Here is a 14,697-nt window from a genome sequence, read left to right on the forward strand (position 1 = left end):
AAATAAAATTTCCCACAGTTTCCAGCCACATAATTTTTCATTAATTCTTTGTGGACAGTGGTGTAGAAAGACGCTCCCGAGTCTAAAACCCATTAATCTATCGGGTTATCAATAGACAGAAGTAAAGCATTAGTGGCCGTTTCTGTAACAACGTTGGCTGCATCATTTTTATCATCACTGTTTCTCTTCGGTGTTTTGTAGTTCCTATTCAAATTATCTTGTTTACCAAAATTACAGCACTCAAATGTCCGCCCAGACCTGGACTGACTCCTCTTGCTCCTCGGTTGAAATTTCTATCATTACCTTTGCCACTGTTTTCCACATTTAGAGCAGAACCTTTGGACGTTTCACCAGAATCAATACTTTCACCCCTGTTTTCCACATTATCAAGAATATGATCTCTAACTTCAACAAATTTCAGTTTATCATTTCCAACTAAATTATTAATTGATGCCCTCATAGGTTCCGGCTATTTGGTAAAGATGCTAACAAAATCAGGGCACTAACTTAATCCCCAAAATCAATCTCAACAAATAATAATTGATTCACAATTGTCTTGAATTCATTTAAATGAGTAGTGACAGAAGTACAATCAATCATTCTTAAGTAAAAGAGTCTTTTCATTAAGTGTACATTGTTGTTAACAAATGGTTTCTCATACATATCAGAAAGAGCTTTCATTAGACCCATGGTGGTCTTCTCCTTACTAATTGTGAGCAACCGTCTTGGCTAGTGTCAATCGGACAACTCCCAAAACCTTTCTACCAAGGAGTTTTCATTCAACTTCATCCATCTTCTCTGGTTTCTCACTCAAAAGAAATGAAGCTTATTTCAATAGAAATAATCTTTAATCTGCATTCTACATAAGGCATAATTTGTCCCATCGAATCTTCCAATCCCATGTTTAATACTGCTCGCGTTTGTCACTGTTTCCAATGCTCAGATATAGCCTAACTGCACTAATACTAGTTGTTAGGATTTGTATATCCCAAATTCGATCTGCTTGAAAAATATGTAAAAACGCAAAAAGAAGAACTCAAGAAGACACATATTTATAGTGGTTCACTCAAATTAAGTTACGTCCACTTCAGGCGCCACCAAATTTCACTATGAAGAAGAAGAAGTAATACAAAGTTTTTGCCTCACACTTTATTTCTATAGAATTATGTGTCATTCATGTAAACTCTTAATAATCACATATTTATAGGGTAAACATTTAAGTAATAAAACTAAAATAACTCTTGGTCAGGCCAAAACCTAAAACTAAATACAAACCCAATAAACACTAATTAACAATTGTAGAGTTTATTATAAGTGTAAACTCTAAAACTCAACATCGTGCTGATAACGTGTTATAAACATACAAGATAATGAACAAAAGAGATAACAACCAGAGAATGTAATATCAAAATACATTTACAATGTTCCTATGTGTCCTATATTTATAGGACTGAATACATATAAACCAAAAATTTACATAATGATGGAATATGAAAACCAATAGTCATATACAATCATATTTATTATACCATTAATTATATTGCATTTATAATATATGGATCTGGTTGAAAAACTTATATTCTAATCTAAATTCATATTAAAAAAAAAAATCCATAAACTGTCTCCTCGTTCCGAAAGCCTTCTTAACTTGCTTCCATAGATAGCCATAAAAATTAATAAAATATGGAAAGTAAAATGTAAACTGAAATCACTTATTTAATGAAATAAATGAAAGTGATGAAAAGCCAAACCTAATCATAATGGACGATCTTAAATCTGTGATCTCTCTCATCTTCAAGTCGAAAGCGTCTCTTGAATCGTACCTATCAGCAACGGTGGATTCTAGTCCAGGGTAGAATTTTAAAATAATATAAATGTATATGTATATGAATAACAAATATGATATGTAGTTCAGTTGGCATTGGATTGAAACTATAATGGGAAGGTCAACAATTTATATGCATTAATAATTTATGATTTTTTTTTCTCTAAATGTCTATTCACTTAATAATATATTTTTATCATGATTTTGTAATTTTATTATTATTTTCATATTTTATTTACTTTTTTCTATATTCTAATCTAATTAGCTCCACTTATTATACTTTTATATTTTCTATATAGTTAGTTTTTTATTTAAAATTTAATTAATTTAACTTTTTACATTTTTAAACTTAATTTTTCTTCAACAATATAGTTTTAAATTTATAAATTTCTTTTTTAAAGAAATATTCTTATCTTTGATAAAATTTTATATATTTATTTTATTTTAGTAAGGATATTCATGGAACAATTTGATTAATGTTTTTATTTATTGCACGAATAATAATATAAAAAATTATGATAAAAAATTACGGATAACATTTTTAATTTTATTTTTAATTGTTTTAAGTTTATGGGTGGGTCAACCCACAATCCGACCCAAGTATTCATTTACTCAGCTTTATTAATTAGTTAAAAAGTTGAACTTATATTAATGTTAAAACGTCCCTTGAATTTAAAATATAAAGTCTTAGTAACCTAGTTGGTTAAAGGGTTACACTTGTTTTGTTAGGTTGCAAGTTTGAAACATACCTCTAGCATTTTTTATTTTATTTTTAACCGTTTCAAGTTATGGGCGGGTCAACCCACAATCCGACTCAAGTATCCAAATTAAGCACAACTCTCGACCTGGCAATCCGGACACTTTAAAAATTAAGCATCATTATATATATATATATATATATTAATAATATTTTAAGCCCAGTGAAAAAAAAATCCTGGATTCGCCCTTGCCTATCAGACGTCCAAATAGACTCTGATTCATCTAACGCCCTTCAGACCGAATTGATCCTTTTGCGACATGCCTATGCACGTTTGGATCCATTAGGTTGCGTCTTCTCTCTATTTGCAGATCAACAGGTCCAGGACGCAAACGCGAATCTGCAGCTGAAGGATGATGAGATAGAAATAAACAAGGCATTATAAGAGAGTGAAGATCGCACGGAGAAGAAGATAAAATAAGCTATTAAACAATTCAAACAGGTTGTTATTTCTAATGATCAATTATCAAGCTAAATGATCAAGAAGATTTGTAAATTTGTAATTGTAATACAAATTAATAAGTATATGTTAATATTTTAATATAACTTTTTAAGTTGATTGAAATTGTAATATATGTAAAGTGTAAGGGCTATTTGTTAGTTTAGTAAAACTAATTTGGGTGTTTTAGCTGATTGACACTTTGTAAGTTTCATAACCGATTGACCAATGAAGTTGATAAGTTTTCTCTGCCTTCTCTCTACGATTTGCTTTTTTGATTAATTCAGCAAAGTGATCTTGCTGGATTTGTTCATGGTATTAGAGCATGGTTCATATTCTTCTTCAAACTCAGAAGATATTGATTCAACCTACAAGAATCAAGAAGTGAAGATTTCAAACCCTAATTTGACTATCAGCGAAGGATCGTCGTCTTCAAACTCAGATCAAGAAACATAGGTTCGATTGAAGAGGAGAATGGCGAACAAGAGGAAATACAACACCGATCCACTACTTCTTTAAAATGGAGACATCACAGGTGCAATAATTACTAATTCTATACTAACAAGATCTCATTATTATGAGTGGTGTACAAGTATTAGACTAGCATTGGAGGCAAAAATGAAGCTCGGATTTATCAACGGATCTTGTATGATGCCACAAGATGTAGATGGAGTAATGCAATGTAAGCTAGTGAATGCTATGGTGAGAAACTGGATAATGAACACTATGGATCAAAACCTGAAAATTCATTTCCAAAATGCTGTAACTGCTCAACAACTATGGAAACATATTCGAAGTACATATGAAGGCAACAACAGACCAAGACGTTTTCAGTTAGGGAAGGATATATCCACTATTCAACAAGGTACTTCTGATATTGTTGAGCATTATTCCAAAGTTAAATTGATTTGGGATGAAACTGCACATTTGAAGCCAGCAAGAAAGTGCAACTATGATAGATCATATGTTGTCAATTGTTATGGACGTAAGGTTGTAAGTGAAGTAGCGCAAGATGTTGAAGAAGCAAAGTTGCTTCAGTTTCTGATGAGAGTAAATGACTCTTATGAACATGTCGTGGATAATATGTTAGCATCTGATCCATGGCTTTCAGTTCATAAGGCATTTACTATTCTAGTTAATGTTGAAACTAATAGGAATATTAGCATATCTAAAGGAGAATACACTGCAATTATGGTGAAGGAGAAGACATAATTGAACAACAAGAATTAAAAAATTGAAGGAAGTTCAAAATTACCTGCTGAAAAATTCAAACCTTACAAGAACTCTATATGCACTCACTGTGGATTAAAATGTCACATAAAAGAAGATTGTTTCAAATTACTTGGATATCCGGAGTGGTTCAAACAATCAAGAAAAAAATAGGCTGCTGTCAACACAGCAAATGTGGCAAATTCTTCATTGGATGACATTGAAGAACATGTAGAGGTTACTGGAACGAAATATAAACAGTTCAAAGAATGGTGCAAAGCAAATTCAAAAGGAAAAGGGAAGGTAACAGAAGGAACTTCAGAGTATAGTGCAATTAAGTACACTAAAATTCCAACCTGTTATGATTCTTGTTATGCATTTACATTTGAACACAGTATGAGCACATATCTTGATGATAACAATGACATAATGTGGCTGATAGATTCAGGGGCTAGCAGTCATGTTTGCAATACTAGAAAACTGCTCATTAATATTAGAAAACTTGAGAAAGTAAGGATCCTATATTTAGCGGGTGGATCAATTAAAAAAATAGTTGAATTAGGAGATATGAAACTAAATGAAAGATTAGTGCTAAAAGATATCATGATAGAAAAAGACTTCAAATACAATCTAATATCAGTAGAAAACTTGATTAAAGATGAGAACATGATGTGCATATTTGATGAAGATGAATGTATTTTGCAGGACCGTAAATTGGTCAACAAATTTCAGCTTAGGAAGAAAATTGGAAATTTGTTTTTCTCTTCTATTCGTTATTGTTCTAAAGACATTTCTCATAGTAGTTCTACTGTTTTTTCATCTCCTGTTATTGATTGTATTAGAATGCATAATAGACTTGGTCATCCATCTCCTACAGTCATGAATAATGTCTACCCTAGTTTGGGAAATAAGATACACCATTGTGAAGTTTGTTCCATTTCAAAAATGTCAAGATTGTCTTTTCCTGATAGTTGTTCTGTTTCAAAAAAATGTTTTGAACTTATTCATGTTGACCTTTGGGGACCTTATAAGGAACCATCAATAATTCAAGTTTCTTATATGTTAACCATAGTAGATGATTATAGTAGATGCACTTGGATTTTTCTTCTCAAAGATAAAACATGTGTATTTGAAAACATGAAAATTTTTATTACTTTGGTGAAAAATCAATATGAATCTTCAGTTAAAATAGTAAGAAGTGATAATGGTACTGTGATAATGGTACTGAATTTATAAATTCAAAATTCAATATAATTTTTAATTCTTTAGGTATCATTCATAAAAAAACTTGTGCCTATTCTCCACAACAAAATGGTGTTGTGGAGAGAAAATATAGACACTTGATTAATGTGGCAAGGTCATTGATGAATCAATCCAAACTTCATATTAAATTTTGGCCTTTCTCTCTTCTTACTGTAATTTATATATATATATATAATGATGCTTAATTTTTATAGTGTCCGGATTGCCGGGTCGAGAGCTGTGGTTAATTTGGATACTTGGGTCGGATTGTGGGTTGACCAGTTTTTAAATTTAAAACGGTTAAAAATAAAATTAAAAATGCTAGAGGTATGTTTCAAATTTGCAACCTAACAAAACAAGTACAACTCTTTAACCAACTAAGTTAAAAAGACTTTATATTTTAAATTCAACACCAAATTTGATAAACAGGGGATGTTTTAATATTAATATAAGTTCAAATTTTTAACAAACTAATCTAAATATATATATAATGATGCTTAATTTTTAAAGTGTCCGGATTGCCGGGTCGAGAGTTGTGGTTAATTTGGATACTTGGGTCGGATTGTGGGTTGACCCGTTTTTAAATTTAAAACGATTAAAAATAAAATTAAAAATGCTAGAGGTATGTTTCGAACTTGCAACCTAACAAAACAAGTACAACTCTTTAACCAACTAGGCCACAAAGACTTTATATTTTAAATTCAACACCAAATTTGATAAACGCGGGACGTTTTAATATTAATATAAGTTCAACTTTTTAACTAACTAATCTATATATATATATATAATGATGCTTAATTTTAAAGTATCCGGATTGTCGGGTCGAGAGATGTGGTTAATTTGGATACTTGAGTCGGATTGTGGGTTGACCCGTTTTTAAATTTAAAACGGTTAAAAATAAAATTAAAAATGTTATCCGTAATTTTTTCACGGTTTTTTTATATTATTACTCGTGCAAATGCACGGGCTAAATGCTAGTTTAATTAATAGAATGCCATCATCAGTTTTGGGTTTTAAAACACCATATTTTATGCTACATCAAGATAACTGTTCATATAATCATCTTAAAGTTTTTGGATGTTTATGTTACATTGCAAATATTTTGCCGCATAAAACCAAATTTGAAGATCGTGGCATTAAATGTATTTTTATTGGTTATCCATCTGATAAAAAATGCTATTTAGTTTATGAAATTAATAACGGTATTGTTACTATTTCGAGAGATGTTGTCTTTTATGAAGATATATTTCCATATCAAAATATAACTGACAATTCATATTACACAATATCTGCTCCAAATAGTTGTGAATCATTTATTAGTTTTGATAATGAAATACATTTTGATGATGATAAAACACATGAAGTTGTTTCTGACAGTCCACTTGATTTGCTTGAACATTCTTCTCAATCTGACTTACAATTATCTGATGACCAACCTGTTTTATCAACTGATCATATTATTACTTTACCTAATTCAATTGATTCTCATCATGTTCATCAAAATAGAAGAAGTACTAGGGAAAAACATTCACCCTCCTGGTTGAAAGATTTTGAAATAAATCATGTTGAGATTGAATCCACAAATTCCAGTAAATACACCCTTAACACTTATCCTTTTATAAATTCTCTATTAGACTGTGAATACATTAATTTTCTTTCTAATGTTGATCATACTTACACACCACAATCATTTTATAGGCTTCACAAAATTCTAATTGGATTCAAGCCATGACACATGAGCTTGAAGCTTTAAAACATAATCATACTTCGGAAATTACAACTTTACCAAAAGGAAAAAAGGCCATTGGTTGTCGCTGGATTTTCAAAACAAAGTTAAATTCTGATGGCAATTTAAACAAATGTAAGGCACGTTTAGTGGCTAAAGGTTTTAATCAAAAAGTAGGAATTGATTTCCATCAATGTTTTGCACCTGTTGCTAAAACAGTTACAGTTCGTTTTTTAATTGCACTTGCTGCCTCTAAACGATGGCATTTACATCACATTGACATCAATAATGCTTTTCTTCATGGAAATCTTGATGAAGAAATTTATATGAAACTTCATGAGGGTGTACATTCTGATTTAAAAAAACCTGTTTGTAAACTAAATAAAAGTTTATATGGTTTAAAACAGGCTTCAAGACAGTGTCATGCTGAAATTTCTTTAAGTCTAACTACAATAGGATTTATTAAATCAGAACATGATCATTGTCTTTATATTAAACATTCTAAATCTAGTATCACTGTTTTGCTCATATATGTTGATGATTTTCTTATTGCTGGAAATGATTTGACTGAAATTTCTTTGGTAAAGAATTTTATTGATTCTAAATTTACCATAAAAGACCTTGGGAAAGCAAAGTTCTTTCTTGGTCTTGAAATTGCACAAACCAATAATGGTTTTTGTGTTAATCAAAGGAAATACATTCTCGATCTTATTGGTGATGTTGGTCTTATGGGTTGTAAACCAACTAAAATACTCATGATCAAAGACATTAAATTTTCCAATGATCATGTGAATATAATGGCAGATCCTTCTAAATATAGGAGACTTATTGGGAGATTGTTATATCTTAATTATACTAGACCAGATATTACCTTTGCTGTACAACAATTGTCTCAATTTGTTAATCAACCAATGAATTGTCATTGGGAAGCAGCTTTACATTTGGTTAAATATTTAAAGGGTTCAATCTCTTTGGGACTGTTTTTTCCATTTGATAATTCACTACATATTGAGGCATTCTCTGATTCTGATTGGGGTTCATGTCTAGAAACAAGAAAATCATTATCAGGTTATTGTATCATGTTTGGAAATTCGGTTATCTCTTGGAAAACAAAAAAACAACCCACTGTATCTCGTTCTTCAGCCGAGGCCGAGTATCGCAGCTTAACTGTGATAGTTTGCGAGATTAAGTGGCTTTCCTATCTTATTAATGATTTTCGAATTATTCTTCAATTACCCATTACATTATATTGTGATAATCAGGCAGCCATTCATATTACAGAAAATTCTGTATTTCATGAGCGGACAAAATATTTAGACATCGATTGTCATGTAGTTCGAAATCAATTTTTATCTGGTTTTATAAAGTTGCAGCACATATCCACTAAATTGCAGATTGCTGATATTTTTACAAAGGCTTTGGACTATCCACAATTCAGCTTTCTTCGATCGCGATTGTTTTTACAAGATGTGCATCTTGAGGGGGGGTATCAAACTAAATGATCAAGAAGATTTGTAAATTTGTAATTGTAATACAAATTAATAAGTATATGTTAATATTTTAATATAATATTTTAAGTTGATTGAAATTGTAATATATGTAAAGTGTAAGGGCTATTTGTTTGTTTAGTAAAACTAATTTGGGGGGTTTTAGCCGATTGACACTTTGTAACTTTCATAACCGATTGATCAATGAAGTTGATAAGTTTTCTCTGCCTTCTCTCTACAATTTGCTTTCGATTAGCTTTCTTCATTAATTCAGCAAAGTGATCTTCTGGATTTGTTCATCAATCGAAGGTGATTAAACGTTTGAAGCGTAAACTAAATGAGACCAAAGTGGACTTTGAGAAGTTGTAGGTGCAGAACAATGCTCTCCTTGAGGAGAAAGATAAGATTGATCTTCAAATGGTTGAAATGAAAGAAGAAAATGAGTTAATTGAAGAGAGTAGAAATAAGGAATTGATGGAGAAAAACCAGTTGTGTGACTTGGTGAATGAGATGGATGTTGCATATCATGACCAACAATATTGTATTCCAGTTGCGCTTCGATATCACATAATGAGGTTGATTGATATGGTTAGATCATCAAAATCGCCTTCAAATGATTCACAATCAACAAGTTCGGGGTCTTTAGAGATTTTCGAATCTTCAAGTTCCTATTAATTAAGTTATCATGAATATGAATGTGTTTTCTAAAAATATTTTTTATTTATCAATCTTTCTTCTCATTTTATCATTCATACATAACATCCTAAATGAGACCAGTGAATATGAATGTAGCTACAAAATCCTCATTTTCATTGTACTAACAACATAAAATAAAATAATTTATAAATTTAAACAAATAAAAATGGCGCTATAAAAAAAATTATGAAAATAATACCTTTTTTATGAAGTTGTATTGTATTAATAGTTTAACTTATAAAATTTCTTTATTATCTTTAATAAAATTAATATTTTTTTTATAATATATATATATATATATATTATATTTATAATTTTTAAATTAAAGATTAGAGGAGTTTACAATTGTAGGGTTCAAAATGAGATTGCCACTAGGGAATACATCGCACAATGACGCTAATGAAAGATTCATATTATTGGTCCAGGATGCGGAACGAGGACAATTGAGTCGGGCAACAACATTCGTCACGACCTTCTTCGACAAAGACCGAATACCACTTGTCACATGCAGAAACTCATATTCTTCAGACGCGCTTCCTCTCTAAGTGTTCCTACATTTTGCATTTTCTAATAGGCTTACTAACTAATATTGAGGTAATCTAAACTAATGCTGCATGCATATGAGTCCGAGTTTATGTCCGTGACAAGATAAATTACTTTTATTAAATGATAACTAAACTATATTACATACTAATTTGGTTTAAAAGGGAAAAAAATTAAATTTAAGAAAAAATATATTAACACTTCAAATTTTATAAAAAATAATGAATTCCATGATTGGACTAAATGAACTGAATAACTATCGGGCAATTACAATTAGAGGAAGGATAGAAAAAAGAATGAGGGAGGGAATCACATGACACCAAATCTAAGGGCGGAGCTAGGTTTTCAAGTCTACCCGGGTTTTGAAATATTTTCACAAAAACTAATATACATAACAAAAAAATAGTTTATGGTATATTAAAAAAATATGAATCATTTAAACCCACAACGAAACAAAGCATGATATTAACTCTTCGTCCAATCTCACGTTCACAATCAATAATAGAACGAATAATTTCATTAGTTTGAGCTGAATGTAACTCGATATTACATTTTGAAGAAGATGTAATAATATTGATAATAGTCGTTAGATTCGAATGAAAAGTCATATAGATATCTCCTTTTTAGTCGCGACAACTAATGCTAATTATATTTCTTTATTAAGTGTTACGACTGTGGTATCATAAACATGCATAATTGAAATTATACAAACCTAGTAAGAATGAAATTCAATTCCAATATAATGTGCTCTTCTGTTTGAGCATTACAAATTATAGAGATGTAATGACTGGTAGAAAAGAATTCAAAATTTTAAAGTAACTATTATTGTTAGGGACATATTTTATTTTTTTAGTTAATCTGAATAAATTATACATAGCTTAGACTATCCACAGCAGGGTATTAAATTTTTTCATTTAATACCTGCCACGTCAGCTTAACACCTATTTTAACACTCATTTTTTAGCATATTCTACAGCAGAGTGTTATTCAAAGTATCAAAATTATTTTTTCACTTTCTCTCACTTCCACATCATTTATACATAATTTCATTTTTTTAACCACAAACAATATTATTTATCACTTGGTAAATCAAACATACAAATATTATTTAAAACGAAGAAGAAAACAAACACTCTAAACATTGGTAATTTGTTAAGTAGTGTTTTTAAAACTCTAATCGAGAGTTTTAAAATAAAATTTTAAAACGATTGTTTCACCTTTGAAGCTATTCGAGAAGTTCTTTTTGCCTTTTGAGTAAAGATTCCTCCAATTCCCATTGTTGTTGAATCTCTTCGAGATTGAAAGGGTCTGGGGAATATCCATATGATGATATGAAGAAAGGTGATACAAACAAGGATGATAATATGGTGGAAAATTTTAGAAATTTTTTGGTGTCCAAATGACACAAACCAAGTCTCTATTTATAGATCTCGAAAAATAAAAAATAATGATATATATATATATATTAATCAATTATTATGCAAAAGTGTATTTAAAAAAGAAAACAAAAACAAAAAAAGTAACCACCAACGCTACCGCTTGGCACGCTGTGATTGGGCCACATCAAATTTGGTCCCGTATCAAAATTTGATACCCATATTTTAACACTTAATTTTGATACTCTGCTGCATAATTTGATATTATTTTAACACTCATTTGATACCTTATTTGACACCCTGTGTGGATAGTCTTAATGTTAGGTATCTAAATTTAATTAAGAATGAATAAGTTAGATATTTTTTAATTTTGTTAGTAAAAGATTATATATTATTCAATGGGTTATTTATTTAGAAATTAATAAAAAAAAATTAATTATGAATAAATACATTATATAATATATTAGTATTGATTAGTTGAATTTTTATTTATTTATTTAAGAATTAATAAATTACATTTATCACGCTTGATTTTGGGTCGAACCGTGTCACCATTGTGTGTATCTGTAGTAGAGAAGGCAACATTTATTAAAGAAAAGATACCACTACTTACATACCCAACTCAAGAAAGTATACTACCACCACAACTTACTCAAAAAATTGTACCACCCGTTGTATCCTCAGAATTCTTTGTTGAAAGTCAAAATGAAGCCGAAGAAAACTCTTTGCCTCACATCCCACTTACTCAGGACTTGCATGTTAATACTGGTGAAAAGGAATCAATACCTATACAACCAAGTGCAAGAAGATCATCAATGGGTACACCAACTAGTGCAAAAAAGGCATCAATAGGTACACCATCTAGTGCAAGAAGATCATCAATGGGTACACCATCTAGTGCAAGAAGATCTTCAATGAGTACACCATCGACAGACCCGACAGACACATCACCGCCAGACCCCTCATTTGCGATGACATTAACTAGTGAAACCGTATTGGAAGTCGGTTCGTTGTTTGAAAATAAAAAAGAACTTTAACTTTCTATATATAAATATGCGATGACCAATCATTTTGAATTCAAAGTGGAGAAGTCAATAAAACATCTTTTGGAACTGAAATGTTTGGATGAGACATGCAAGTGGAGCTTGCGGGCTGTGAAAGGTAAGTTTTCTGAGATATTTGAGATCCGGAAATTTGAGCAATAACACTCATGCTCAGTTTTGTCGAGGCCAAAGAAAAAATGCAAACACCAGCATGGGTTATTGGGCAGTGCGTCAAGAGCAAGTACATGGACCATCACCATAACCACTTGCCTAAGAAAATAATTGAAGACATGCAGTCAACTTTTGGGATATTTTTGACTTATAATAAGGCATGAAGGGAAAGGGAAAATGTTTTAATAGCGGTGCGAGGAACGGTAGAGGATTCCTATGGAATACTACCATCATACCTTTACATGTTGGAGAAGTGTAATCCTGGTACCATAACTGACATCCAGACAGACGAGCTCGTCCACTTCAAGTATATGTTTATGTCCCTAGGCCTCTCAATTAGGGGTTTCAAATCCTTTTGTCGTCCTGTATTATGTGTTGATGCTAGTTTTCTTAAGCACAAGGTGGGTGGTCAATTATTGGTGGCTATTGCATTGGATGCGAATGAGGAACTATATCCTGTCGCATTCGGCGTTGTTGATTCAGAGAATAATAACTCCTGGACTTATTTTATGCAAAAACTGAGAGACGCAATTGGATTAATTGATGATCTCGTCTTCGTATCCGACAGACACCTAAGCATCGCCAATGTCTTGTGTGCTGTTTTTCCTGAAGCAGACCACGGTGCGTGCACATATCACATAAAGATGAATATTGCGGTCAAATTCAAAAGTGATAAGTGTCATGCGGAGTTTGATTCGGCTTCTAGGGCGTACACTATCCACAAATTTAATCGGTTTTTTGACAAGATCAAGGTTAAAGATCACAGGATTTCTGCCTATTTGGAAGAAATTGGGTTCCAAAGATGGAGTAGAGTATTTTTTCCCGGTAAGCGATACAATCAACTAACAAACAATTATGCTGAGAGTTTCAATAGTCAGATCAGGGAAGCCAGTAAGTATCCCATTTCAGAAATGGATGAGTATTTAAGATTCACAATACAACATTGGTTTAGCGATAGAAGAGAAAAAGCGTCAAATCACGAAGAAGTTTTATCTCCAAATTATGAGAAGGTGTTACGTGAGAGATTCGAGAAGGTCAGATTCTATACAGTTCAATCGCTTAACCGATTCGAGTTTTATGTCCATGACAATCAGTCCCATTTCAATGTCAATTTGAAAGACATGAACTGCACTTGTAGAGTATTTGAAGTTTCGGGTCTTCCTTGTACGCATGCAATGGCTGCTGCCCGTAGTCGGAATTTGGTTACTTATGACTTCTGTTCAAGGTATTATTTAGCTCACGTGTTCAATCTGTTTAACCAATTCATAAGTCGTTATATTTTCCCTGCACACAGGTATTAAACAACTGAATGTTGGATAAATTCATATGCGGAGACATGTTATCCTCCTGGTGATGAAGAAAATTGGGATGTTCCCGAACATATCAAGCAATGTTCGTGTCTTAAACCAAATGTCAAGGTTAAGAAAGGCCGACCACAAACAAAGCGTAGGTCATCCCAGGGTGAGGTTCGTAAGGTCCCGAGACGATGCAGCTCATGTGTTAGACTAGGACATAATAAGGCAACATGCAAAGCAGTGATGCCTGCACCATCTACTGCAAGAGCTTCATCATCTAAGCAACATGAGTCATCATCTCAATAATATGAACCTTTAGCTTGATAAATACTATGTTGTAATATATGTTGTTAATTGAATTATGGTACTGGTCAGATACTATGTTGTTAATTCAGGTGATTTGGGATAATTCAGATACTATGTTAATTAATTCAGGTGGTATATGAGTACTTAGTGAAACGCTGAGTACTTAGCGAAATGATGAGTACTAACTTAGCGAAACGATGAGTACTAACTTAGCGAAACGCTGAGTACTAACTTAGCGAAACGTTGAGTACTTGGCGAAACGCTGGGTACTTCAATTCAAGGTTATCTTGTTTTTACATTGAAGGGTCAATTCAAGGGATCCCTCAATTCAAGGGTTACACTTGTTTTTTACGTTGAAGGTTATCTTCAATTCAAGTACGAAGTTCAAAATTCAATATATATTCAACTTCAAAAATATTCATCAAGGTTTACAATACATCAAAATAATTTATCCAATTTACAATTTACTTCAAAATAAGGTTACACTAAGATTCGATAATTTGATGGAATAACCTGACCGCCATCTTCTGCCTAAAATTCCATGTTATCTAAGGTCACATTGTGCAAGTCTTGGTTAGCGGT

The 14,697-nt window shown here is 31.6% G+C and overlaps 1 protein-coding gene across 1 annotated transcript; it reads left to right on the plus strand.

Annotated features, from left to right (window-relative positions):
- The first annotated feature begins 3,639 nt into the window (after nt 1-3,639).
- LOC124913371 lies at nt 3,640-4,233 on the plus strand. The gene has a single exon (XM_047453959.1). It carries the CDS (start codon nt 3,640-3,642, stop codon nt 4,231-4,233), a length of 594 nt encoding a protein of 197 aa, XP_047309915.1.
- Nucleotides 4,234-14,697: the final 10,464 nt, after the last annotated feature.

The sequence above is a fragment of the Impatiens glandulifera genome, chromosome 8 (genome assembly GCF_907164915.1).
Source record: "Impatiens glandulifera chromosome 8, dImpGla2.1, whole genome shotgun sequence".
NCBI lineage: Eukaryota > Viridiplantae > Streptophyta > Magnoliopsida > Ericales > Balsaminaceae > Impatiens > Impatiens glandulifera.